At 40.5% G+C, this 26,436-nt stretch overlaps 3 protein-coding genes across 4 annotated transcripts in view; 1 reads left to right on the forward strand and 2 right to left on the reverse strand.

Moving 5' to 3' along the window:
- Positions 1–403: 403 nt before the first annotated feature.
- shn (zinc finger protein schnurri) overlaps positions 404–26,436 on the reverse strand; it is a 289,957-nt gene continuing 263,924 nt past the window's right edge. For both annotated transcript variants that reach the window (XM_089237935.1, XM_089237936.1), the window contains one exon: positions 404–500. The gene's annotated coding sequence lies outside the window, so the exon portion shown is untranslated. The remainder of the gene's footprint in view (positions 501–26,436) is intronic.
- On the forward strand, positions 10,206–10,589 carry LOC149081151 (histone-lysine N-methyltransferase SETMAR-like). Its single transcript, XM_089238299.1, has one exon. The coding sequence runs from the start codon at positions 10,206–10,208 to the stop codon at positions 10,587–10,589; it is 384 nt and encodes a 127-aa protein (XP_089094425.1).
- On the reverse strand, positions 24,883–25,623 carry LOC149081152 (uncharacterized). Its single transcript, XM_089238300.1, has one exon. The coding sequence runs from the start codon at positions 25,621–25,623 to the stop codon at positions 24,883–24,885; it is 741 nt and encodes a 246-aa protein (XP_089094426.1).

Consider the following 26,436-nt stretch of genomic DNA (forward strand, 5'->3'; position numbering starts at 1 on the left):
TTTAAAACCTTACTTTGAAAAAAATAAAAAAAAGGGTTTTTTTCCCTTCAAAATATGTATTCTTCAAAGTCAATCAGGTGGCAGAAGATGATAACCCATTCTTAAAGTAATTTATATGTAAGCCAAAGACATCATTTGGCACCCTTTTCATGCTGTGCCAGATAGAAATCAATTTTTTTTTTTTATATATAGAATCATGACCTACCCTACTGTTTTGTTCATGTCATATGAAAGTGAAACCTAGCCAGGCTGCCAAAAGCAACATTAATCAAAAAGGACTTAATATATAATTATAACCTTGGTAATATAAAATGTGTTTCTCTAGCATTTAAAGATATCAAAAGTTTCTAATTCACTAATCATTGTGGTATTTGAGAACATAAGACTGGATAGACCATGCAGATATGCTAGATAAAACTTTATTAAACTAGAAATTGAGGCAAACAGAGATTGAATTTGTGCGTACCATTCTTGAGAATCTTCATTTTCTGAAATGCTACCTATCAAGTAGAAAAAAAAATTATTAGACCAGGCAAATTGTGGTTGCAGTTTTACACGAAACAATCATACACACAACTTATTTGGTCATACCTTGGGCATGGCATGTGCTGGATCCACCCCCGTTTAAGGTGAAAAAAAATAAAGGCCAGTGGGAGTGACCTCAGAGAGGCCTAGCCGGGTTAACTTGAGGTCTGGTGTTACAAATAAGATGGGAACTGGCTGCCACAATGCAGCATTCATGCTCGCCACAGAGAGCAACAGTCCTACAAACAGTACAAATATTCAGTCACTACACATCACTCACTTCACTTCCGAGATATAGATGGCAGCACTGAAAAATCATACACAACACTAGATACGCACTCAGACTGTTAGGTACACGCACTTACACTTCCGGCACAACTCACTAGGCAGTAAATTGCCTATGGCAATAGACCTGAGTTGTGCTCGGTTTGGAAAAAAAAAAAAAGCATTCATGTGTGCCGCTGTGGTGGTCGAGTGGCCATATTGATGGACTCGCATTGCGGGGACCCAGGTTTGAGCCCCACCGTCACCACAGTGGTGGTCGGCTGAAGTTGGTTTTCTGTGGTTCCCAACTTCAAGGCGCAAATGTGAGCCGATCTTCCCGTTAAGAAGTCTCGCCACAGAGAGCAACAGTCCTACAAACAGTACAAATATTCAGTCATTACACTTCACTCACTTCACTTCTGAGATATAGATGGCAGCACTAAAAATCATACACAACACTAGATACGCACTCAGACTGTTAGGTACACATACTTACACTTCTGGCACAACTCACTAGATAGTAAATTGCCTATGGCGATAGACCTGAGTTGCGCTCGGCTTGAAAAAGAATAAAAAAAACAAACATTCATGTGTGCACCCTACTCCCTTTACTGTCAGAATAAAGAGCTACAGAATCTATATGACTTTCTTTCAAACAGAGCACAACTCCTGTCTAAAGCAGTGTAATTTACTACTAAGCGAGTTGTGCCAGAATTGTGAGCGTGTATGTCCGAATTTTCAGTGCTGCCATATATTTCAGAAGTGAAATGAGTGAACTGTAATGATTAAATAATTGTACCTTTGTAGGCCTGTTGCACTCTGTGGTGAGGCTTTTTAACGGGGACATTGGCTAGCTTTCCCGCCTAAAGTTGGGAACCACAGAAAACCAACTCCTGCTGACCAACACTGTTGAAATGGTGGGGTTCCAACCAGGGTGCTCACGACGCGAGTTTATCACGACCACCACAGTGGCAATCTACATGACTGCTGCACAGGGTTTCTCTCCCAGGATCCTGTGTCTAAAATGCACTCGTAAGTTTCCAGGGTTAAGAGAATCTTGCTGCCTTTTACGGGATTCCATAATGAGCTCACATTTGTAACGGGCAGCATATAAACAAAGAATGTATATTGTAATAGAAAATTTAGCATCCCATGATTGGTCACAATGAACCAATGCACTTATACTTATAGAAAAACACTGGGCAAAATATCACTTGGCAAAGTTGATTGTAATGTTTTTTCAATTTTATTGACTTGATCAGCGTTTCTCAATTGTTTCCTTCCTCGGGGGCTCTGCGGCCAGTCAAAGAAAATGAAAAAAATAAATTTGAAGAAAAAATATTTTCAAGTAATAAAAATAAATCAGTAACTGATGAATATAAAAAAATAGACCTATGGAGATCCGCCATAGAAATTATAGACCAGAAAGGTTAAGTCAAAAATGGTAGAGAATCGCTGATTTAATTACATTCAAAATCTGATATCTGCTGTAGTGTAGGACTCTCTCATGGTGAATGTCTCAGGTTCAAATCCCATATTCAGTTACTTTTTTACATCCCACTTAAGTTATTTTTTTTCCTCCCTCCCTCACATTTCCAATAACTTTGGAAATGTGAGGGAGGGGTGTTTGACAATCTCGTATTTTTCTCCTTAAGTTTTTTAAAACTGAGAAGTACTTTCAAAACAGACAGGAGAATACTTTTTTGAGAGTTATCAGGCAATCTTCAAGAGTATTTTGATGCCAAATTATTTTTTTAATTTAAGAAACAAATTTTCTTTTTTTCCCTCCCAAACTCCCTTATTGCTGCTATGCACAGGTCAGCATCGACAGTTGTGTAACTTTGAATTTTAGCAGAAACTAACTTACAGTGGCTCCATAAAGTTCGGAGATACCACTTTCATCACTTTGAAAAAAACTTGTTCACCATATGATGTATATAATGAATTATTATATGTATCATTCATTCACCACCAAAGAAATTTGGGAAATGGATGAGGTTTGTGGTCATCTTTTTTATAGGAAAAAACTAATTTTTCCAATGAATTATTTTTTGTTAAGTAAAATATTTCTCTTTCAATCTCTTTGGGGGAAAAAAAACGGCAGTAGAATTACCCACATGAGATATTCAGAGATTTTTCTAACACAAAAATTTATTAAGAAAAAAAACGGCAGTAGAATTACCCACATGAGATATTCAGAGATTTTTCTAACACAAAAATTTATTAAAGTGAAGAATTTGTTACCACTTTTATTATAAGTCCGGTGTGTGGGCACGGTTAAGTCAAATCCACTTATCTTAACTTCCACATCAGGACCCCCTGGGTTATTCTGTACTAACGCAGTGAGATTCAAATGAAGAAAGTGGTAGCATCTCTTGTGTGGCCAGAAAAACTGGAGGAACTACCTGGAGGGTGGGAATGGAGTCTCAGTCAGGATATCTGCAGTAGAGGGAATACAGGTGAAAAATCTGGTTTAGTGTTTCCTGGGCTGCCAGGTAGTACAGAGGCCCGAACCCTGTCTAGCCAACAGGGAGGCTGCCTTATCAACTGGTGTATAATCTCACTCGTCCTGCATTTCCAGCTGGCACTTGGGTGGGGTAATTCTCGACAATGCAGAGGGCTCTCCTGAGGCCACTGCTGTAAAAGGAAATCTGGGGTTAGCTTCAGCAAATCTTCCTTGGAGTGATCCCAGGGAAGCTGGTCACACATCACAAAAACAAAACCATGAACATGAAAAATAGCAAAGAAAGAGAAAAAACACAAAAAGAGATCCCCTGCACCAGGAGGAGAGGCGGAAACTCCTGTGGAAGCAAGTGCAGAAGCATGAGTGGAAACACCTACGGAAGCACAAGCAGAAACCAGGAACCCTGCTGCAGAGGGAATGCAATTTCTCTCAATAAAGGAGAACAACAAGCAGCGCCAAAAAGAAAGGCGTAATCTGGAAAAGGTGTCAAGGTGGAAAGTCATGGGACACTTTTCCCCCTTTTTTGAGATGAATAGAGAATTTATAATCATGTCCTGTACGTGGGATTTTTGTCAAATCATATATGGTTCTTTTGTCTCAAGAAACTTTGTTTATTGCCTTGTTTGTTGGTAGTATGCAGGTCTAAATCCAGTGATTGTGTAGTTTTTCTCTCTCTTGTGGAATCCATTCAGAATATTTTCGGGAAAAGTCCTAGCTCGAGTTGTCATTTGGGAAAACGAGTTGGTTGCACACATACTTTTGGTACACACTATGTTCTTTTTAAAAATTTTGGGTGCGATCCCGATATGTAAGAGTTTAGCCTATTTCACTAAATTATTTATTAATTCCCCCCCCCCCCCTGGAGTCAGGTTTTGAGCCGAATTGAAACATCTTTGTAGAATGAAATTGTTGGTTTGCGAATGTGAAATTCATCCGGTTATGGGAAGGCCAGAGATAGCTTTTTACATTTTTTTGTTCACAATACACACATAATTACCGCATTTCGTGTCTGAATTTTTTAATTTCGTCATCAGAATTTAACTAGAGAAAGAGGAACACACTGAAATAATTTTTGGCCACAATAAATAATTTGCTACAAATTGAAATTTTTGGAAAAAAAAAAGTCACACATGTGCCTCGGAAAAATGTCAACACTGAATATTGATTGTAATTTCAATCTAAAAACATGCAGATACTTAAAGAATGTTTTCTATGTATCACTGTGAAATTAAGATTTAGTGTTAATTAGTTTTTTTTAATTTTCTTTGTCATGTGACAAAATAATTTCCTGTATCTATGTAGCAAAGTAGGCAGTGTGACCTATTGTTGTAAAGCTGAATTAATTTCCCACATCCTTCCCTTCTCCCTGTAAAGTTTGCTGAAGCTGAAGTTTTCCCGCACTATGAACTCCAGTTGCCTGAGTCTCTCATGAGGGATGATCCCGAGAAGTAGTTCGTAAGTGAACTACCATGGCTAGAACGAAGATGGAATTCGAGTCGAGCCGACATTGGTCAAAACGTGTCACCTCTGCCGAAAAGGTTCCTGGAAAAAGACTTTACCATATTTCGGTTCTGGTTATCTGCTGCCCAGTACCAAACGGACTTGACTGCTTGAGTTACTAGAGAACTAAAACGCGTTTGGAGTGTGGTTGCCCTCAAGGACGAGGACTGTACCCCTAAGTGACCGAAAAACGAGTCACTTGGATCAAAATCAAGAAGGTATGTGAGAAAATTTTCCTAGTTCCTCTCATTTTTGGAAGTTTATGGCGTGTCTGAGTTCTAAAATTAGGTAATATCCAATATTTTTACTGTTTGCACCAACTCCCCCTTTGAGAAATTTTCAGTCTCGTTTAAGTTTAAAAAATACTTAAGTAAAATAATTCCTGAAACATTGATGGGACATGCACCTTTTGATTTTTTTTTATGAAGTGTCTTAATATTTTCAAAAGGAAAATTCATTAGTTAAGTTACAAAAGAAAAATTTTGTGTGAAGAGACTGAATAAAATTTTTCCAAGAACACAAAAACGTGTCACATTTTTGGAATGGTAAAGTGCCTTTAAAAGAAAAATAATTAAATTTGTGCTTCTTTATTTAACCTGTGTGACATGAATTTAATTTTCATTCTGGTGAATTATTTTTTTTTGTGGTTTCATGTGGTAAGATTAGATAAACGTGTTAACAAAAGCACTCCCTGTAATAAAGGGTTGTTACAGCACAGTAATCGCACATTGTATACTCTATACCATAGTTTCCCAAACTTTTTGTTCCATCGCCCCCTTCATCAGAAATTTTGTCCTTTTATCGCCCCTAACTCAAGTAAACCCATAGGATCCTATGTTAAATCAGTAGGTTCTATCGCCCCCTTGGACCATTTCATCGCCCACCAGGGGACAATATTGCCCACTTTGGGAAACACTGCTCTATACCATAGTTTCCCAACCTTTTTGTCCCATCGTCCCCTTCTTCAGAAATTTTTTTCTCCCATCGCAATCTAACTCATAGGATCCTATGTTATACCCGTAGCTTCTACCGTCCCCTTGAAACATTTCATCGCCCACGTTGGGAATCACTGCTCTATACGGATCAACAGCCAAATTGTTTGAATACTCTTGTTAAATTCTGGTTAAAATTCAGTTAAATCAGTCAAGATCAAGAAACAATATTTTATTTGTTTAGAGGTGTTGGTCAACAGTGACATTTGGTGTCATAAGTTTCTAACCACAACATTATTTTGGTGTCGTATATATATATATTTTTAGTGGTGGTGTTTACCTATCACAAAGGCTCTGGTGAGAGTGTACCTGGCCCAGGATGATGCAAAGAATGAGAAGGCAGCTATGCCTGGACCCTCAGGACTAACATTGGGTGCTGTCTGAGCCACACAGTCAAAGGGGCTATCCCCTGCAAGCAAGAGCTCCTGGTGACATGCCAGAAACTACCATATATACTCGTGTATAAGGGGCCATTCAAGTATTACGTCATCATCGATGGGGGGGGGGGGGGTTTCAGATTTGCTGACTTTTGATGACAAGGGGGGAGGGGGGGTCTGGATAATGCTTACCACCCTTTATGAAAATATGAGTTACGATTCAGAAGGGCAGAGCTGATGACGAAATTTTGCTAACAAGGGGGAGGAGGAGATCATAGTTTTGCTGACAAGGGGGGGGGGAATGGTAGGGGGTCAAAAATGGCTAAAAATTTGCTTACATAATACTTGAACAGCCCCTAAGCCGAGTTTTTTTTGTGGAAAAATTCCTTCCTCAAGTGTGTGTGTGTGTGTGGGGGGGGGGGGGGGGGTCGGCTTATTACTCAGTTTTTGATGAGAAAATATCGACCCCCCACAATCAGTAGTCATTTTTGTTTCATTTTGCATGAAAATATAAGAATTTTATTTCTCTGAAATACACTAATTTTTTGGGGTCAGCTTATACACAGGTTTTCAATTTATTGCGGATTTGGTGGTAATGTCAAAAAAACCTTGCAAAGATATATCCTACAGCAAGGCTGCAAAGTAAGTAATCACCCTCAGGGTCCAGGCCAAGAATCCTGACCTCAGCCGAAGTCTCATAAATCACCAACTCAGTTCAGGACAGAATGCTGGAGGGCACTGGGGGTATCTATCCCCATGTCGACTGAACCATTTTCGGGGCAGAAGGTCTACGCATCATTTGTAGAGACCAGACCAGCCTGGAGTGGCTAAAAGAGGTGATCAACCGGTTACTGCCTCCACCTTATACTGAGGGTCAAACTGGATATCAAGCTCTCTAGGTCCAGGTGATAAACCTCAAACCAAAAAGTTCTTTGTATGGATTCCTGGAGACAGGGATCTAAACAGATCTCTGAAAATTAAAAAAAAAAATTAAAAAAATTGAGTGTGTGGAATGAGGGTATGGTGCCTGGGCAGCTCTATTTGTGGGCTGTCATCCCAGGAAACTGGGGTGGTGATCGAGGTGGAGCAAGCAATGGTTGACTGTCTTGGCACCAGATGGAGGTGCACCTTTGGCACATTTCTGTGGGCTGAGCACAGTTACATTCAGAGAGCCATCCCAGCAACAGAAGCCAGCCACAGTGTCACCTCCATATCATGATGAGACATCTACATCCCAGACAGAGCCTGCAACTGAAGTGGGACTGCCTCTAGAACTGCAACAGGTAGACGTGTCAACTTTTGGAATCCACAAATCCGGAGATTCTCCAGAGGGGGTACCCCCCCCCCCCACACTCATAGACTCGATCGGGAAAAAGAATTATTCACTAATAATTTTTTCTGAAAATTTTTTTTTTTTTAATCAATTAAGAAAAAGTTCCATTCCTCCTCCCAAGGGGGGGGGGGATTGCATTGCTCCTGAGCAGAATACAATTCCATGTCAGTCTTTCCATGCAGAATAGAGAAATTACATCCACATATGAACATACTGTTCATAAAACATAAATGTTTTCTTTCGTGGATGCTATCCGTGATTGATAATCTTGAGTATATGAACATTTAAAAGCTTTATATATTCAGCTTTATATACAAGGGGTGATCAAATGAAAAGGTACGAAACGACACAAAAACGTAACAGTTAAATCCCAAGTAGCACAAAGATATAGATCTATATCGTAAAATTTCAGTTTCCAATATAGATCTATATCGGGCCACGATATCGTTCTGGCTAAAAAAGGCATAGTCGGAGATAAATAGATCTATATCGTGAACGTGATATATTCAAATAATTCAAATTTTGGACGATAGATGGCGCCCTTTCGGAAGAAATTAAAAAAAAAAGTAATTATTTGGAGGTGGGTGGGTTTGAACCCATTCTCACCTGAACCCTTCCCATCTCTAACCCTGTATCTTACCAACCCACCACTACAGCACTGGTTACTAGTTGTTATTATAACATTAATTTACAAGTAACTAATTTTTTTTACTTGTATTTTCAATCAAATTTATTCATTTTCATGTATGCACAAAAGTTAGAAAATAGAAATTGTGAGACATATTTATCATTTTGAGGCAGATAATTGAAAAATTACATATAACACAAGAATCAAATTAATGTATTGTGTAGTATATTAATTATTTAAAATTATTAATTTATGCTAATAAAACAAAAAATACAGAATAAATAATATGTGAAAAATATGGTAAAAAATGAAAACATCGAAGGAAAAAAATAAATAATTTTATGAAAAACAACAAAAACAAGAGCAATTTTTTTTAAATTAAAAAATATGTGCAATTATAAAGTGGCAATTAAAGTTACGGTGGATAAGTTCTCGCTCCTCCTAAAATACCAACATCTACGATGTAAAACATACACAGTAAGGATTCAATTATAATTGACGAAATGATTTTGATATATCAACATAATCAATCCTATTAAAATCAAAATTTCATATAAAAATTATTCATTCAAACGTTTTTAATTTCAATTCAAACAAAAAATTGTACGCTCGACTTTAAATTTTCCCCAAATTTTTATTTGAAGGCAATATTTTTATTTAAAGTCACACAATATGTTGATATATCAACATATTGTGTATCTGATATATATCTTTGTCAGGTTCACGATATAGATGTATGTCATGTTCAGGATATAGAGCTATGTCTTCTTTGATATATCTATATCAGGTCTATATTGAGAATCTGATATAGATCTTTGTCAGGTGCACGATATAGATCTATGTTTTTCAAACTATATTAAAATTATTTATTGTCCCAAGTTGCTGTCCTTCAAAGTAGAGATTATTCACATGAAATCAAATACATATTCGGCTGAAAAATTAAAGACTTGATCAATTAACATCGTAAATAATTTGCACCATATAAGACGAGATCGTTCTATATCATAGTTATGACATCTGATATTCCTCTGACATTTCGATATATAACAATATGGTCCAGATATTGTACTATATCGTTGTGCTACTGGGGATATTGCATATTCCGCCATGGGAGAATGTAGCGAGACATCTCGGGATGCGATTGGAGTCTCTGACTGGGATCGAAGCATGCGCGGGCGCCCGCATGCGCAGGAGAGAGCAGAGGCTCTTATCAAAAGCGGCGTCCAAATGATGCGGCAGTCCGTATGAGGACAAGATGGCGTTTGTGTTGCAAAATTCGACGATTGAGGAGCAGCGAGGTGTTATCAGATTTCTGACAGCGGAAGGTGAGAAACCGGCAGCTATTCATCGCCGGATGGTGACAGTTTACGGGGAGAAATGTGTCTCTGACAAGTCTGTCAGAAAATGGAGTGCCTGTTTTCATGCAGGCCGTGAGAGTGTGGGTGATGACCCGAGACCAGAGCAGGCAAACACTGTCATCACGAGCGATCTCATCGACAAGGTGGACGACCTAGTGAGAAGTGATCGGCGTGTCACATTGCGAATGTTGGCGGTGAAGATGGATGTCAGCTATGGAACCGTGTGGACAATTGTTCACGACAGGTTGCGATATCGGAAGGTGTGTGCCGCTTGGGTTCCGAAGCAGCTCACCGACCAGCAAAAGGAACTGCGTATGGGGCTAGCACTGCAACATCTGTTTCGGTATCAGGAAGACCCCGCTTTCATGGAGCGGATCGTCACAGGTGATGAGACCTGGTGCCATCACTACGAGCCAGAGACAAAGCGGGACAGCATGCAGTGGAAGCATGCGTCGTCACCTCCCCCTAAAAAGTTCAAAGCCGTGCCGTCAGCAGGCAAGGTGTTGCTCACCGTCTTTTTTGACGTTCAAGGTCCGCTACTTGTGAAATTCCTCAAGCACAGAAAAACCATAAACTCTGATGTGTACTGTGAGACACTCCCATGGCCCCCCACAAAGGGGGGGCTGACAGGGCTCTAGCCCTGGGGCCCGGGCAGTTCTCATCATTTTTTGCTTTTTCACGCTATAAATTAACTACAGAAGAGGCCAGTGAAAAGTATGACGGGGGGCCCTCAAAAGATTCCAGCCTGGGGGCCCCTCTCCAGGATGTGGGGGCCATGGACACTCCGTCGCCTATGCAGGTCCATCAAGAACAAAAGACCGAGGCTGGTCACGAAGGGTGTGGTTCTGCTCCATGATAACGTGCGTCCACACGTCTCCAAAGTCACATACATGGAACTGGCCAAGTTCAAGTGGGAGCCATTGGACCATCCGCCCTACAGTCCAGACAAGTCGCCCTGCGATTTCCATGTGTTTGGTCCACTGAAGAAACACCTGAAAGGGAAGCGCTTCAACTCGGACGACGTACTCAAGGACGCTGTGAAGGACTGGGTCTCGTCACGGCCACAGGAATTCTGGGAACAAGGAATCCTGCGGCTTGTTCATCGGTGGGATCGTTGTGCTCAGGCCTATGGTGTATATTTTGAATAAAGTCTACATTTGTACCCACCGTGTCGTTTCGTACCTTTTCATTTGATCACCCCTTATAGCTTAAAGTTTCATATTTTCTTTCTGAATACATATTTAATCAGAGAAAAAAATTTAAAAAACTTCAAAATACAAAGCTGTTGATGAAAAAACTTATGTTTACCACACGGCCAAGAAAAATGATTAACCCAAGATAAACTCCTGATAAATGATTGCAGATAAATGCTATGCAAACAAAGTCACGTCTTTCAGTTACTTAAATTTGGTCACCAAGATTTTTGCTACGGCTGCTCGATGGAAATGACCACTGTTGTCCTCTATGGGTATTTCCCCTAACGACAATGACAGTTGACGTCATGACAACGTGAAAGCTTGCGTAGTCTTTCTGCCAAAATCCAGAGAAATTTTAACAAATCTGGAGAGCAGGAGGAAGCATGAAAAATCCAGAAACTCCCGCCTAAATCCAGAGAGTTGGCAGGTCTGAACAGGGCAATAACGGATTGGAACCTGGAACAGGACCGCGCCTGACTCCGATCCATCCCTCGGGTCACCACGTCATGGTTCTCCATGCACCGAGTGGTAGCGAACTACCCACAAGTAAGTAAAATAAATTTTAATATACCTTGTCAAATATTATTTAAACAGATAAATTGACAACATAGCAAAGCTACATCATCCTTGCAGCTTCTTTACTTAATCAAAGTTGCTTTGCAGCTCTGATTCAAGAACCGTGGATCAGAAACGGGATGATTATGGGACGACTACCCAACTCTCAACTTACCCTAGACTCACCCTAGAGAATGTGTGCACCTTGCAAAAGGTATCCATGCCTGGGCACTTTCACAATTCACATCAGCAGATGTTGTTGCAGTTCTAACAAAGGGTAATGAACTTAACAAGAATTGCCCTATCATGATTTGCTCTGTCTACATGGCCTATGATCTTAAAATTCCACAAGAGTTCCGTGAACTGGTGGTATATTGTGAACATCACAATATAACATGGTTTAAGCTACGGTTGCATTTTTTGCAAAATGTGAAAGAAAATCATAGAATGCAAAAGTAGTAGTAGCCACTGTAAGGTTTCGCGGCTGTTCATCAGCTGAACCCTTTCTTCAATGAGTGTAAATACTCGATTTCATCATACCAACACGCTGTACTTTTCTTTCTGAGACTTTAATAACTCAGACCACATAACAAAACTCATGTGTACAAAAACTACCACCAACACATTTTAGCCACAATTTCATTGACCATCACCTCTCTCTTTTACTACGTCCGCCCCTGGCAGATTCCGACACCAACTGTCCGTTTTCTCTCGCCTCTCTCTTTCTTTTCTTGTTTCTCCCATGACCATTCAGTTCCTTGCAATCACCTCCCGGTCAGGGTGGGGGGCGGGGTTCTCTCCCTCATACTTCACACGCCCCCTCCAAGAGAGAAACTTGCCTTGCTTCTTGAATACACCACACAACCCACAATGTGATAATGCCTATGGCTTTTCTGTCACCCTTCCTCTCTCCTTTTACAATCATATAAACAACATTGGAATTCAGACTTTACAAACCATTTTCCGTACAGAAAGATGATCACATTGTTGAATTAAATATTAATACTAATAACTACTAATACATTTGAAATATACCACACAATATTATCAGATCATACTCAAAAATTATCATTTCACTTAGACATAATTGAGTATAAGACAATACAAACACAACAAAGTAATAGTATATAAGCAATAAAAAAACATAGGATACAACAACAACAAAAAAAACATAAGATACAAAAATAAAAATTTTCTAAAAAAATTTCTGATAACCTTGGTACTATAATCTTGACAATGCATCTGATACCTGGTTTCATAGGCCAGCCTTGTGAACGATCATGAAATTCCACCTTTGCAGCGCCAGGACCCAGCGCATTAGCTTTGGGAGTGGTATCTTGCAGATATGTCAGGGGATCGTGGTCCGTTATGATTTCAATTTCGGATCCCATTGTCCATTTCTTGAATTTTTCAAGGACGAAGAGGCCCATGCCTCTTTTTCTATAGTAACCCACTTCCTGTGTGTCAGTAAGTTTGTGGTTCACAAAAGCTATGGGTCCTAAGAATCCGTCTGGGTAAGACATCCCCAACTGATGCGTCTGCAGCCAGTAACTCATGGACCTGTTTGTCTACATCTGCTCGATACGCCATCGGTATCCTGTAGCAATGGGGGTTTCCGCCTCGTCGCATCGGGTACGAGTTCAATCTTGTGTTTTCTCACCCTCGCTGGCCGAATGGGTCTTGTGGATAGAGACTTCTGTTTCATAAGCCGCTGTGGTGGTCGAGTGGTTATAGTGCCGGACTCGTGATGCGAGGATCCGGGTTCGAACCCCACAGTGGTGGTCGGCTGAAGTTGGTTTTCTGTGGTTCCCAACTTCAAGGCGCAAATGCGAGCCGATCTCCCCGTTAAAAAGTCTCGCCACAGAGAGCAACAGTCCTACAACGGTAAATCATTCAACCATAACACTTCACTCATAGTTAGAAAAACTGGGGGCAGATGACAGCACTACACATAACAAGCATTACACAGAAACAAACTTTACGTCAGGTTGCACGCACATTCCCGCATGTACCTATTCGTTGGGGGGGGGGGGTTCCGCGGGGGGGGGGGGGTGCATGTGTGGTGTAGCAGTAGTAGGTAGGGGCTCAGGGATCCACGATGTTCTTAAGTCAGCCACCTCGTTGGGCAATTTGCCTGTTGTGGCGTTGTATTTGTATTTGTATTTGTATAATAATTTGCTTCAATTCCGCTGCTTGTTTTTGACTGAGGGTTTGCGCACCCAGAGCTTCTATCCCCCTCATGAACTCTGCAATCCTCAATTGTTCTATGGGGCATGTCTCCACTACCGAAAAATTTTCATCCCCTTCAAAAAGTACGCGGACTGAGTTCACGCTGGAGGCAAACTTCCTAAGTTTGTTTCGATGCACATGTTTCACAGTGCCACCTTCCATCTCTACCAGAAAGGAGTGCTGGCTTTTTTGGCTTTTGATGACACCTGGCCCTTGCCACCTAACGTATACTTTATTTTGGGAATCCGGTACTAGTATCATCCAGGTACAATGACCTGGTCACCCTGTTTATAACTTCTCACTGTCGACCTGGCTGAATGGGTCAAGACCAGAATTGCCCTTCCAGGTAGATACTACCTGGAACGGCAATTCTAGTCTTGTAACTGCGATCCTTTCCCTAGTTGACAGGGAACAATGCCCCTCCTTACATGTCTCAATACCTCTGAACATCCTTCTTTAGGGTGTCCCAGAAGAATGAGTACCTTATTCTTTCCACTATTTTATTCTTATTATCCCCATGTGCCCCCTAAACACAGAAAAGTGAGCTATTTGCATTATCTGTTCTCTCCTGCTTCGAGGCAGAATGAGCTGTGCTACTCCTTTCCTGAGGATTTTATCCCGGTGCCATAAAAGTTCACCAGCCATGAAGTAGTTAGCCTCCCCCACCCTTCGCATTCTCCCAAGCTTCCTGCAAGTCCATACACAGGTTTTGTTCTCGAAGGAAGTCGTCCCTTATCGACACCACCGCAACTTCCTTTTTCTTTAACCCCTCTCCTCTCCAGTTTCTGATCACCCAATTGACTTGCGTTGCAGCTGCTATTTAGTGACCCTTCCTCTTCAGTCCTCCGCTCCTGTTCTGTCACCTCGCTCAGGGTGATGATCCCCCGTAAACTGATTTTGCCGTATTCGTTCTGGTTGTCTTCGTTTCCCCTCAACAGGTCCCTTATATCTGGCAATAACAAGACCTCCACTGGATTTTTCGCTACCGCACACAGGACCTCCTGGTGCATCATGTTGGGTTTGTCCCCGATCGACATTCCTAATGGGATGCTTAAAAGTGGGCATTTCACAATGGGGCCGAAAATTCCCCTTAAGATGATTGATTTTCCATGTTTTGGAATTCTTGGAACTATATCCTGTCTCACCACGGTAATCTCTGTGCCAAAGTCCACGAGAGCCTTAACCACCTTTCCATTCATGATAACTGAAATCCTTTCCAGCTTGCAGAAATGTTCCTGGATGGAACTCCCCTCAGTTGTCTGCCCGAAAGATCGATCCCAACAATGGCTCTTTCTTGTTCTTCTATTTCTGTCTCTGATGTTTGTTCTCTATTTATATTAGCCCTTCTTTGACTATTTCCAGCTTCAGCTGCATTGCGCTCCGTAAACAGGGCAGTTGCGCCGAAAGTGAAACCTCGAGTTGCATTCAAAACAGGTAGGCTGCCTCCAATTCTCCCTTAATTGCATCCCTTTTCTACTACCCTCATATGATTTGTTCTCACTGCCATGCAGCTGCCCTGGTCCCCGTTTGTTTGATATATCTCTATGTTCATCCCTCCCGTAATTTCCTCCTTTAGATGCAACAAATGTGTTGCATTCTCTCCAGAGGTCTTAGCCAACCTTCCCTTTGTCGAATACCAACGTGGGATGATGTCTCTGGATCCAACGTTTGGAACATTCATTTTATCTGCCACCATTAACGCATTGATGCTTTCAACATCCTGAACCCCTCTCAAACTAATGTAATGCTCCCATTGCGACGTGAGTCTTGTCGTAAACTGAACGAATGTCTTTTCCTTGTTTCGCCTAGCCTTCCTGAAATTTTCCAGGCAGGTCTGGGAAAAGGGTTGATATTCCCTTAGTAGAATTGTTTTAAGTTCATCGTAATCATCGTACTGGTAGCTGTTCATGCACATAAGTAGATTCGCTGCCCTTTCTGCAAGCATGAAAATCAAAATTTTTGCTTTTGCTTCCTCTGGCACCTTCTCACTAAGAAACACTTTTTTTCTAGGCTGGTAAAAAAATAACTCCAGCCTTCGGGTTCTGAGGGGACCTTTATTGTCAGCATCCAGACGTGCCAACTTTTGAAATCCAGAAATCCGGAGATTCTCTCGAGGGAGGGGGGGGGGGCCCTCACTCATAGACTCGATCAAAAAAAAAGTTCATAAAAAAAATTCGGAATTTTTTATTTTAATAAATTAAGAAAAAGTTACATTCTTCCCCCCAAGGCAGGTTCTGCATTGCCCCTGAGCAGAATATAATTCCATGTCAATCTTTCCATGCGGAATAGAGAAATCACATCTACATACTGTTCATAAATTATAAGTGTTTCCTTTCGTGGATGCTATCAGTGATTGATAATCTTGGGCATATGAATTCTTAAAAGCTTTATATTTAGCTGTATATAGCTTAAAGTTTTATATTTTCTTTTTGAAGATGTTTAATCGGAAGAAACGATTTAAAAAAATTCAAATTACAAAGCTACGGACGAAAAAACGTGTTTACCGCATGGCTGTTAATGGAATACAATAACGATTATACAGGAATTTCGGCAACAAAGATCATGCCCCTGATAAATGATTGCGATAAACGCTATGAAAACGAAGTCTTCGCTAGTTGCTCAAATGCGGTCACAGAGACTTTTTTTACGGCTGCCCTCTATGGGTGTTTTCCTTAACGATGACTGTAATCATTGACGCCACGACAACGTGAAAAATCTAATTTTCCGCCAAAATCCGGAGAAATTTTAACAAATCCGGAGAGCGGGAGGAAGGATGAAAAATCAGGAGTCTCCCGTCTAAATCGGGAGAGTTGGCAGGTCTGAATCTTTGTTAGGTTTGTTCTATTTCATGCAAATTAAATGAACTCAACTGTAACCGGTTCGATCACGATATGTAAATCATGATGCGATCGCACATGTTTGTAATGTGCATGATGTGTTTTTTTAACACTTTGTGAGCCGAGTGGATAACAAACACATAGGTATTTATTTTGATGAGTATTTATTATTATGTTAGACTTAGATAGATTACATACATATAGATTGGAAGAATTAATAAAGCGGGAAGAGCAGAACATATAGACATCTTATCTACTTGATGTCCGAGGTGGAACTCACTAGTTCCCCTTACACAACACTAGGTGGCGTTATATGTTCTTATCAGTTTAGTTCTTTTAGTCATTTCTTATAAGGACACCACAGTGTATACAGGGTGATTATAAAAAAACTATCCCGACATATGGGCCCCTAACTATCATACCATTCACAGAAACTGAATGAAATTTTGGCATAAGTTTTTTGATGTATGCGCTCAAGAATGATATGGAAAACAACAGTGTCACTCTAACAGTTACAGTGAGAAAATTTCGAAAATATCAAATGGCAACACCAAGTTTTTTGTATTGGAATGTGATCTCCATTGTGAAAAACCCTAAATAGCGTTCGAACAGCAACTGTAGCATGAAAATCACCGGCGGTAGATAGGCTAAAAGTGAGGATAACCAATAAGGACAGAGAAGCAGCATAAAATAAAGCATTTTATTGTGTTTCACAAATTTTCCACATGACCTTGTGGCAGGGGTGGGAAGTGACTAAGTCCATTTCGGAGCAGCTTTGGAGCAGCAAAATTCAGGATTCGGAGCAGTTTTGGAGCAGCAAATTCTGGATTTGGAGCAATTTTGGAGCAGCAAATTCTGGATTTGGAGCAATTTTGGAGCAGCAAAATGTGGGATTCGGAGCAGATATTTATAAATTGGAGCAGTGAAATTAACAAGAATATTTTCGTTAACCCTCAACCCTTTTCAAAATAAAACTGCACTGTCTTTTGCTATGAAACATCTCTTCATCAGCTTGATTTTTGTTTTTGGTGTTTTAGTCTTTTGACACCTTGTTTGAAAGAGCGGCTGTCATAAAATTTTTTGCACCCGTCTATTTAGGATGATTTTTGCTTACTGAGGGCACTATTTGCTGCCTTGAACAGCAGCACTTCAAATGAGCTAAAAAAAATTTTTATAAGTTTTTAATTTTTTTATACTTGGAAAGAAATTGTTGCAAAATGGGAGAAAATTTCGGAAGTATCAACTCGATGTTTGGCGATTCAGCACTCAATATCTGGCGAGATTGGCGATCTGACACTCGTTATTTGGCGAGATTGGCGATTTAACGCTCGTTATTCGGCACCATTGGCGATTTAACCCTCGTTATTCGGCAACATCGTCGATTTAGCGCTCGTTATTCGGCAACATTGGCGATTTAACACTCGTTATTCGGCAAAGTTTCTAAACTAACATTCGTAATTCGGCGAACATGCGCTTTTTACTCCCGGAATGACAATTTTTTTCACGAAACATCGGGATTTAACACAATGACAATCGACTACAGTAATTTCTGCTGCTTCCAGTGACGACTTTTTTTTTAAACGGAAACACTCGAATTTGCACTTTAAAGCTGAAAGGCATTGCAAACCATCTTCAGTTCCACGATCACGGACAATATCGGGATTTCGCAATGGAAAGCCCGATCAGGGGCCGATAGTTTAAGTATAGTGGAATAAAACACGCTCTTTTCGTAAAGAAACGTTTCGCGGCTAGCAGGAACAAAAAAACTTTTGGCGTCCTTTCCGAAATTCCGGGCATACTGAAGCGAAATTCGCTATTTGGCGCAGAAAAATGCGAAAATACGCTATTGGAGCAGGATGGCGCAAGATATTCGTTTTGGCGCAGTGCGGCGCAATTGGCGCAGAGTTCCCACCCCTGTTGTGGAGGACTAATCAGGCTGGGATCTCAGCCGAAGAAACGGTGTGACGAATGAAACGAACATTAATGCTCTGGTGCACGGCAAAATCCTTTTTACTTTTTCCTTGCCTAGCTCCGGGGATTTTCGTGCTACAGGTGCCATTCCAACGCTATTTAGTGTTTTTCAGTATGGAGATCGCATTCCAATACAAAAAACTTGGTGTTGCCATTTGATATTTTCGAAATTTTCTCACTGTAACCGTAACTGTTAGAGTGACACTGTTGTTTTTCATATCATTCTTGAGTGCATACCTCAAAATACCTTATGCCAAAATTTCATTCAGTTTCTGTGAATGGTATGATAGTTAGGGGCCCATATGTCGGGATAGTTTTTTTATAATCACCCCGTATATATGAACTGTTGAAATCCTGTATTGTTCTTGTTTTAGCGTCATGTTTGCGTTGTTTCATCAGTATGGACTTTAATTTTCAATGATTTCCAGCGGAGATCAATATGCTTCCGTTAAATAAATCCGTTAATTTGCCAATTATTATTTTCATATTCTTTCCATCTGTACTCACACATAACCACACTTTGCCAACAAGGGTTATGGGCCCAGCCACAAGTGCAGATCGGAAATTTTAAAGGTTAAGTTACGATTTTGAATCGGAAAGTGAAAAAGTCCTTTGTGCAAACATGCCCATATTTTTCTCATTGTATTTGCGACACTGGTCAGCGAACTATAATTTTCAGTCGGAAACTTCCATCCGTAATATCTTTGACATCAGAATTACTACCGATCAAGGTCATCATCGGGTTCTCAGACATTGTATTTTCACTGATCGCCGGTTTCATCGGGTCTAGCACATTCATCCTTTATCAAGCTTATAAGATCGATGGGAGCTTTATTTTGCAGATTACCGGGAAATAATCGTAGTTTTTCATCGAAAGTGCATATTCACAATCATTTAAATTTGTGTTTTTCGTTGATCAGTCTTTTCCGCTCAAGCTCGTAGCCGATTTGTTTCATCAAGAACAATCAGTGGACTTGAAAAAAAAAAAACTGGATTTACTGAGTGTTCCAACTGAAACATCGCCGAATTAAAGATTGATTGAATCAAAATACCAGGATGAAGAAATCTTTCAGGTATGAGAAAAATTCTAAAATTTTTCATTGTCAATACGAGTTTTTCGACAGGGGCCGCAGAGAATAGTTGTACTAGACTGCTGGCAAGGTTGTATTATATGCTTATACTCGTTGCAACATTTTTTTAAGAAATGGTAATTTCATTATTATACTCTATTGTTTTTTTTGTTTTTTTTTTTGTGTATGCTTATAAATTATATTCTTATACATTATGGAGACAAAGGATATAAGAATTAAGGTCCTAAATGGGGACAATTGGAATACTTGGATAGCTGATATTAAGGTCCTTCTCATGGATACGTTTTGTTGGTCTTTCATAGATGAAACAGAACCTCCATTGGATGATGAAACCGCATCACGTAAAGAAGTATTGGATTATAAATTGAGAAAAAATAAGGCATATTCAACAATATACTATGCAGTTTATCCTCAGTACAGAAATTTGATAGCTAAAAATACTGATGGGAAATCTGCATATATGATACTAAAAGAGTACTTTGAGCCAAATACCAGAGCACACGTCATCTCATTATTAGATGAATTTTTCTCACTTAGATTTGATAAGAGATCAGAAACTATAGGCTTATATTGTGCTAGATTGAGAAATTGCGTACAAAGATTAGAAGATGCTGGACATGCATTAGAATCTTTGTATCAGAGTTTTCAATTGATAAGGTATCTCCCACAAGAATTTTCAGAAATAGTTCAAACTATTTGTAGATGGCCTGAAAAAGATTTTCTTTTTGATAAAGTCGCTAAAGAACTAGTATTGGGAGAAAATAGATTGTTACAAGCTAACAAAGACATGAGTAATTTTTAGAATAGTATAGATGGGGCATATGGATCAACTTTTAAATGCAATAATGGTAATCTAAATGCTAAAACTAAGTTAAAGATCAAAAGAAAAATTGACATCTCGAAAACTTGGACCTTGTTACAGATGTGGGGAGTTAGGACATTTGAAGGTTAATTGTAATGTAAAAGTACCAAATCCTTCAAACAAATATTATAACAAAAAAGATTTAACCAGTGTGTAAAACTTCCAAAGAAAAATGTAATGAAAAGATAAGCCAGTATTTGAGTCAAATGTTGAAGTCTTGTTTGTGAAGTGGATAGACGAGAATAATGTATTGTCAGATAATCAGCATGGGTTCAGCAAGGGGAAGTCACGTGTAACTAACCTCCTTTGCTTCTATGATCACGTATCTAAAGCTTTGGGTAAGAGTAAAAATGTAGATGTTGTTTACCTTGATTTCCAGAAGGCATTCGATCCGGGTCCAACATGGTAAACTCTTGAAGCGTTTACACAAGATTGGATTGGGGGCAACTTGCTGAATTGGATAGAATCATAGTTAAGAGATAGGTCGCAATGAGTTATGGTTGTAACATGGCCTTGTTGGCGCTTGCCTGACCTTCACCCCTTATATAATGGTAGTGCATGTGTTATGTTTTATTATTGAGTTTGTGTTATGTCTATGATATACTTTATGTTTATAATTATTTTATGTTGGCTAAACAAACTTTTGTTACTTACAGACGTTTTCGGTGCCGACGTGTCACGAACTGCTTTAGGAAGAAAAGAAACAAGTTTCCGAACTTGCCGCTTGGAACGCCGATGTCGATGGGGGGGGGGGCGCATGTGCGTTACTCCTCATTTGCATGCTTAGTGATTTGAGAGCTATATATAATCACGTCCGTGCTTCAAATCTGTCTTCAGTCTCATGTAGCGCATAGCTGCCAACTTTTGAAAATGAAAATTCGGGAGATTTTCGTGCAAACCCGTATTTTATGCTTAAACCATTCCCTAATAAATACAATAGGGATTTTACAAACATAAAAGTTAACGCGTAGAAAATAAAATCCATACTCAAAAACTGAAGTCAAATTAAAATAGGGATTTTACACACATGGAGGTTAAATTCTTGGGAATAAAATTCCTACGCGAAAAACAAGTGAAATTGAAGGCCAAAACTTCAATGATGTAAAAATAAATATTGTGTTTTTGGGTTATGAGGTTGCGTGATTTGTATAAAACGAAGGATTCGGGATAATTGATTAATTCCTAAAATAATTATTTATTTACAACACTAAACATAAAACGAAATGAAAATCTACGGAGCGACATGTTTAGCGCTTGATGGTTCGATCGCTTTCTCCCGTGCCGAGTTTCCCCCCAGTGAAGGAACATGGTGAGAGAACGATAAATGTGATACACAATGAAAATGTGATACAAAAAAATTAATCATACGATGCAAAATAATAGATGTATAAGATGCAAAATAAAATGATGCAGGAAATCATGTGCAATAAGTATACAATTGAAAATATACGATGCAAAATGTACAATTAAATGCAATAAGGTGTAAAAAATATATATCGGATGCATAATATAAATGACATGCATGAAATACCAGATGCAAAAAAAATCAATGAAATGTAGAATTATATGATGCAAAAAAATATTATGATGCACAATTCGAAATTGAATGAATTTCGGTTATCAGCCTAGGACTGAATTTGACTTTTCTGCCAGACCTAGTGACATATGGTTGTACTGGCACAGTGTCATTTTTCTTTTCTTTGAGCTTGTTTTTGTCAAGTTCCACACAGACATCGTTAAAGATAAATGAGGGTTTCACTCTGTCAAGTGAAACACAGGTCTTTCTCCCATTTACATTTAAAGTGATTGTTTTTTCATTATGAGAAAGCACTTCGTGGGGTCCAGTATATGGTTGTGTCTAAGGTGGTGTGATCTTGTCAATTCAAAGAAACACATGTGAGCATGTTTGCAGTTGAGGATGCACATAAATTTTGGATTGCCTGTGAGATGATGTTTTGCATGGTTTGATACTATTCATACGCTCTCTGAGCTGTTGTACGTATGTGTATGTTGATGAGAGCTGACCGGGTGTATCCGTGCAGGTAATCTCAAAGATGTACCAAAAACTAACTTGGCACTAGAGGCTTTGATATCCGGCTTGATGGCTGCCCTGAGACCAAGTAAGATGGCTGGCAATGTGACGGTCCACTTTGGATTCTCGTGTACCTTTAATGAGCTTCTTAAGACACTGTGGAACCGTTCAACTATGCCATTGGCCTGTGGATGGTAAGCAGTGGTACGAATCCTGCTAGTGCCAAGCAGGTTGATCAGTTCTCTGAAGAGTGATGATTCGACTGCCATCCTTGGTCGGTTGTTATGGTTGATGGACATCCATAACGGCAAATCCAACCATAGAACAAGGCATGACAAACTGTGTCTGCTGTGATGTCTGCTACAGGTATGACTTCCGGCCATCTGGTGTAGCGATCAATTACTGTTAAGCAGTATGTCTTCCCTTCTGAAGGAGGCAGAGGTCCAACCAGATCGATATGAATATGAGAAAAACTTGCATCAGGTGTTGTAAAAGTGCCTAAAGGTGTTTTGGTATGCTTATGAACCTTTGAGCGTTGGCACTCATTGTAACACTTCACCCAATCTTTGATGTTCCTTCTCATGTTAGGCCAAACGTATCTTGCAGATATCAGCTGAGTAGATGATGTTACACCTGCATGAGCAAGATTGTGGAAATGATGAAAAATAGTCTTGCGGAAGCCGGCTGGAACAAATGGTCTTAGTGAGCCTGTAGACACATCACACCAGTTCTGTTGCGGTAAATGGACTTGGCATTGATTTGAAAGTCAGTGAACTAGAGTTGTCTTACTGTAACTGTTTTAATTCGGGATCCTCTTGTTGAGCAGTTGCAAAAAGGTCAAAATCCAGGAATGGTGATTTGGAAGGAGTTGATTTCTATTCTTGAAAGAGCTTCAGCTACCACATTATCTGCACCTTTAGTATGACGAACATCAGTGCTGAATTGCAAGATGAAGTCGCCATTGACGTGGGCTGCATTTATCAGGATTTTGCTTGAAGGCAAAGACAAGAGGTTTTTGATCGGTGAAAATTATGAACTCACGGCTGTCTAGCATGTGCCGGAATCTTTTGACAGCAGTGTACATTGCTAACAGTTCTCTGTCGTAAGTGGAGAACTTCTGTTGACTCTTTGTCAGTTTCATGGACAGGAATGCAATGGGTTCCCATCCTTTTCCATTTGATTGCATTAGCGAACCACTGACTGCTAAATCACTGGCGCCAATCCAAAGACTTAGCTTGGCACCAGGAATTGGATGGTGAAGTAATGTTGCACTCGCTAAAGCTTGCTTCGTATCAATGAATGCTTGCTCAGCTGGATCAGTCCACTGAAGGATATCAGCTGGCTTGGTTTGAGTAGCTCTTTTAGATTTCTTGTTTTTTATCCCCTCCAAAAACTTGTGTAAAAGTGTTAAGATGTGTGCAGCTCTGGGCACAAAACGACGATAAAAGTTGAAGAGACCAAGAAAATGTCGCAATTGAGTGATGGTGTTTGGCTTAGGAAAGTTCAGGATGCAATCAACGCGATCTTTTAAAGGCTCGATGCCAGATCCAGAAACTTTGTAACCCAAAAATTCAATTGATGAAACACCAAATACACATTTAGAGGGCTTGATGTTGAGGCCATATATTTGCAGACGTTCGAATAGCAACCGAAGATGTTCAATATGCTCTTCTGGTGATTTCGAGGCCACCAGTATGTCATCAACAAAGGCATATACAAATGGAAGTCCACGAGTGACCTCGTCAATAAACCTTTGGAATGTGGCTGCAGCGTTGCAAAGGGCAAATTGCATTCGAGTGCTCTCGAATAACCCAAATGGTGTGATAATAGCACTTTTATGGACATCTTCAGGATGTATAGGAATCTGATGATAGGCCCTGATGAGATCTATGTGAGAAAATATTTTACTACCATGCAATTCAGATGTAAAGTCCAGAACATTTGGAACACTGTACCGGTCCTTCACAGTCTGTGCATTTAAAGCTGGGTAATCACCAACTGGACGCCATTCATCACTGTCCTTTTTTGGGACCAAGTGCAGAGGTGATGCGTAGCAGCTGTTAGATGGCCGTAAATGGCCGAGGTCAAGCATCTGCTGAAATTCTTGCTTCACGATTTTCAATCAATCAGGAGCTAGACATCTTGGTTTGGCATGCACGGGTGGACCGACAGTCTCGATATGATGCATGACAGTGTGTTTCACAGGTTGTGGTGGTTTGATGATGTCGGGAAACTTGCTGAGAAGGCTGTGGTAGATGGTGTCACCTTCGATGAGTTTGATTGAGTGAACTTCAACAATGTGAAGATCACAGTCAGCATTGAGTTTTGTTGTCCTATCCAGTAAACATTGTTGTCGGAGATCCCGAAAAAGATCAAAGTTGAACAAAAAGTCTGCCCCAATGATGGGTGTGGAAAAATTTGCCAGTAGGAAAAGTCCAAGTGAAATTACGACAGAGATTGAAATCTAATGTCACCCTCTTTTGACCATAAACAGTAATGAATGAAGCATCAGCAGCAGAGAGCTTCATAGTGGCGTCGCAGCGTCGTTATGATGGTGATGCTGGAAGGATAGAAACATCGGATCCAGTGTCAATCAGGAATCGAATTTCGGAATTTCTGTCCATGGTAAAAAGGCGACGAGATGCCTGTGGCAAGGAGCATGTCGCGATTACTCCTCGCCCGCCTCGTTTTTTTGAAACTTGCACGGCGACACGCACTTTTTGGCGTTGTTGCCGAATTTGTTGTGATACCGGCAGTTTTCCGATGGTGGATGCGGACTGCGCGCACGTGAGGTACGTTGACGGGAGTTGCTACGCGAACGCAGGACGTTTTTCAACTCGCGGTGTAACTGAGCCGCTTCGTCCCGAAGTTGCGCGACAGAATCCGGCTGTTGCGGTTTCTCAACTGCGTCAACATGCTGAGGGTTCACTTCGTGAATTTTGTCGGCGAGTTGAGCAGCTTTCGAGAGAACGAGTGGAGTGACAGCAGCGAGAATGGACTGAGTTGATGCCGGCAGGTGCTGGAGAAAAAGCTCCATCAGCAATTCGTCGAAGACAGAATGCGATCCCGCTCGTCGTCGCAATTCGCGGGGGATGTCGGATGGTTTCCGATCTCCCAATGACCCGCATGTTAAGAGCTTTCGAAGTTGAGTGGACGACGATTCGCTCGACCGTTTAATCAGTTCCGATTTCAGCCTTTCATACGGATCCGTGGCCGGCGGATTAACGAGAATGTCTCGGACAAGAGCCGCACTTTCCGGAGGCAGATTCGCGACAACATAGTTGTACTTCGTGACAGATTCGGTTATCGGTTTCGGAACAACGAGAGCGAAAGCGCTTTCACACATGATGAACCACAGCGCTGGATCATGGTGGTTAAAAAGTGGTATCTGAACGGCACTTACTTCCATGTTGAAAATCCAGGAAAAGTGATGTCAAGTTCCGGAAAGCGAAAGTTCACTCACGGGAAACGCCCGTAGATTGCCTCATGAAGAAACTGGAACTTGTTTGAAGTCCGGGGTCACCATTCTTTGGGTTATGAGGTAGCGTGATTTGTATAAAACGAAGGATTCGGGATAATTGATTAATTTCTTAAAATAATTATTTATTTACAACACGAAACATAAGACAAAATGAAAATCTACGGAGCGACATGTTGAGCGCTAGATCGTTCGATCGGTTCTCCCGCGATTTCACGCGTAACAATAGGATGGCGTCGGCTTTACATGTGCCGCCATCTGTCAGATAAAATACAAATCGAATCTCACCACTTGTTCAATCAGAAATGCTGTGAACAAACATTCTGCGCGAATGACCAGGGACGGGCTTAAGTATTTTGCGGCCAGGTGCGAAAAAACAATTGCGGCCCCTCTCAACAGAGGTTTTTCAATACTCCATGGGTACTCTGGTTCCCGAGAACGACTGTAAAACTCCTTCGTAGTCATATAAAAATTCCATTTGGCAATAAATATGGACAAAAGTGTCCGCTTCCCAGTGAAAAAATTGCAAGTGCTTCCCCAGGCACTCGAAAATTTGGGGCTCTCGGGGCTAGAAAACCGATTGTCTCCTAAAACCTTAGAGGCTCTCTGTCCGTAACACAACTTGTACAAAAAGGAAAAATCGGCCCTCTTCTATAGTTTGTTTCAGGTTAACTTTGCAGTGGAGAGAAAGGTAGAGAGTGTATTCCTTCGCCGCAAAATATAGTTCCCTTACATCGGAGGTTT

This window comes from Pholcus phalangioides, unplaced genomic scaffold, assembly GCF_987345545.1.
Source record: "Pholcus phalangioides strain wild (caught in Gottingen) unplaced genomic scaffold, Ppha-v1.0 ptg000010l_1, whole genome shotgun sequence".
Lineage (NCBI taxonomy): Eukaryota > Metazoa > Arthropoda > Arachnida > Araneae > Pholcidae > Pholcus > Pholcus phalangioides.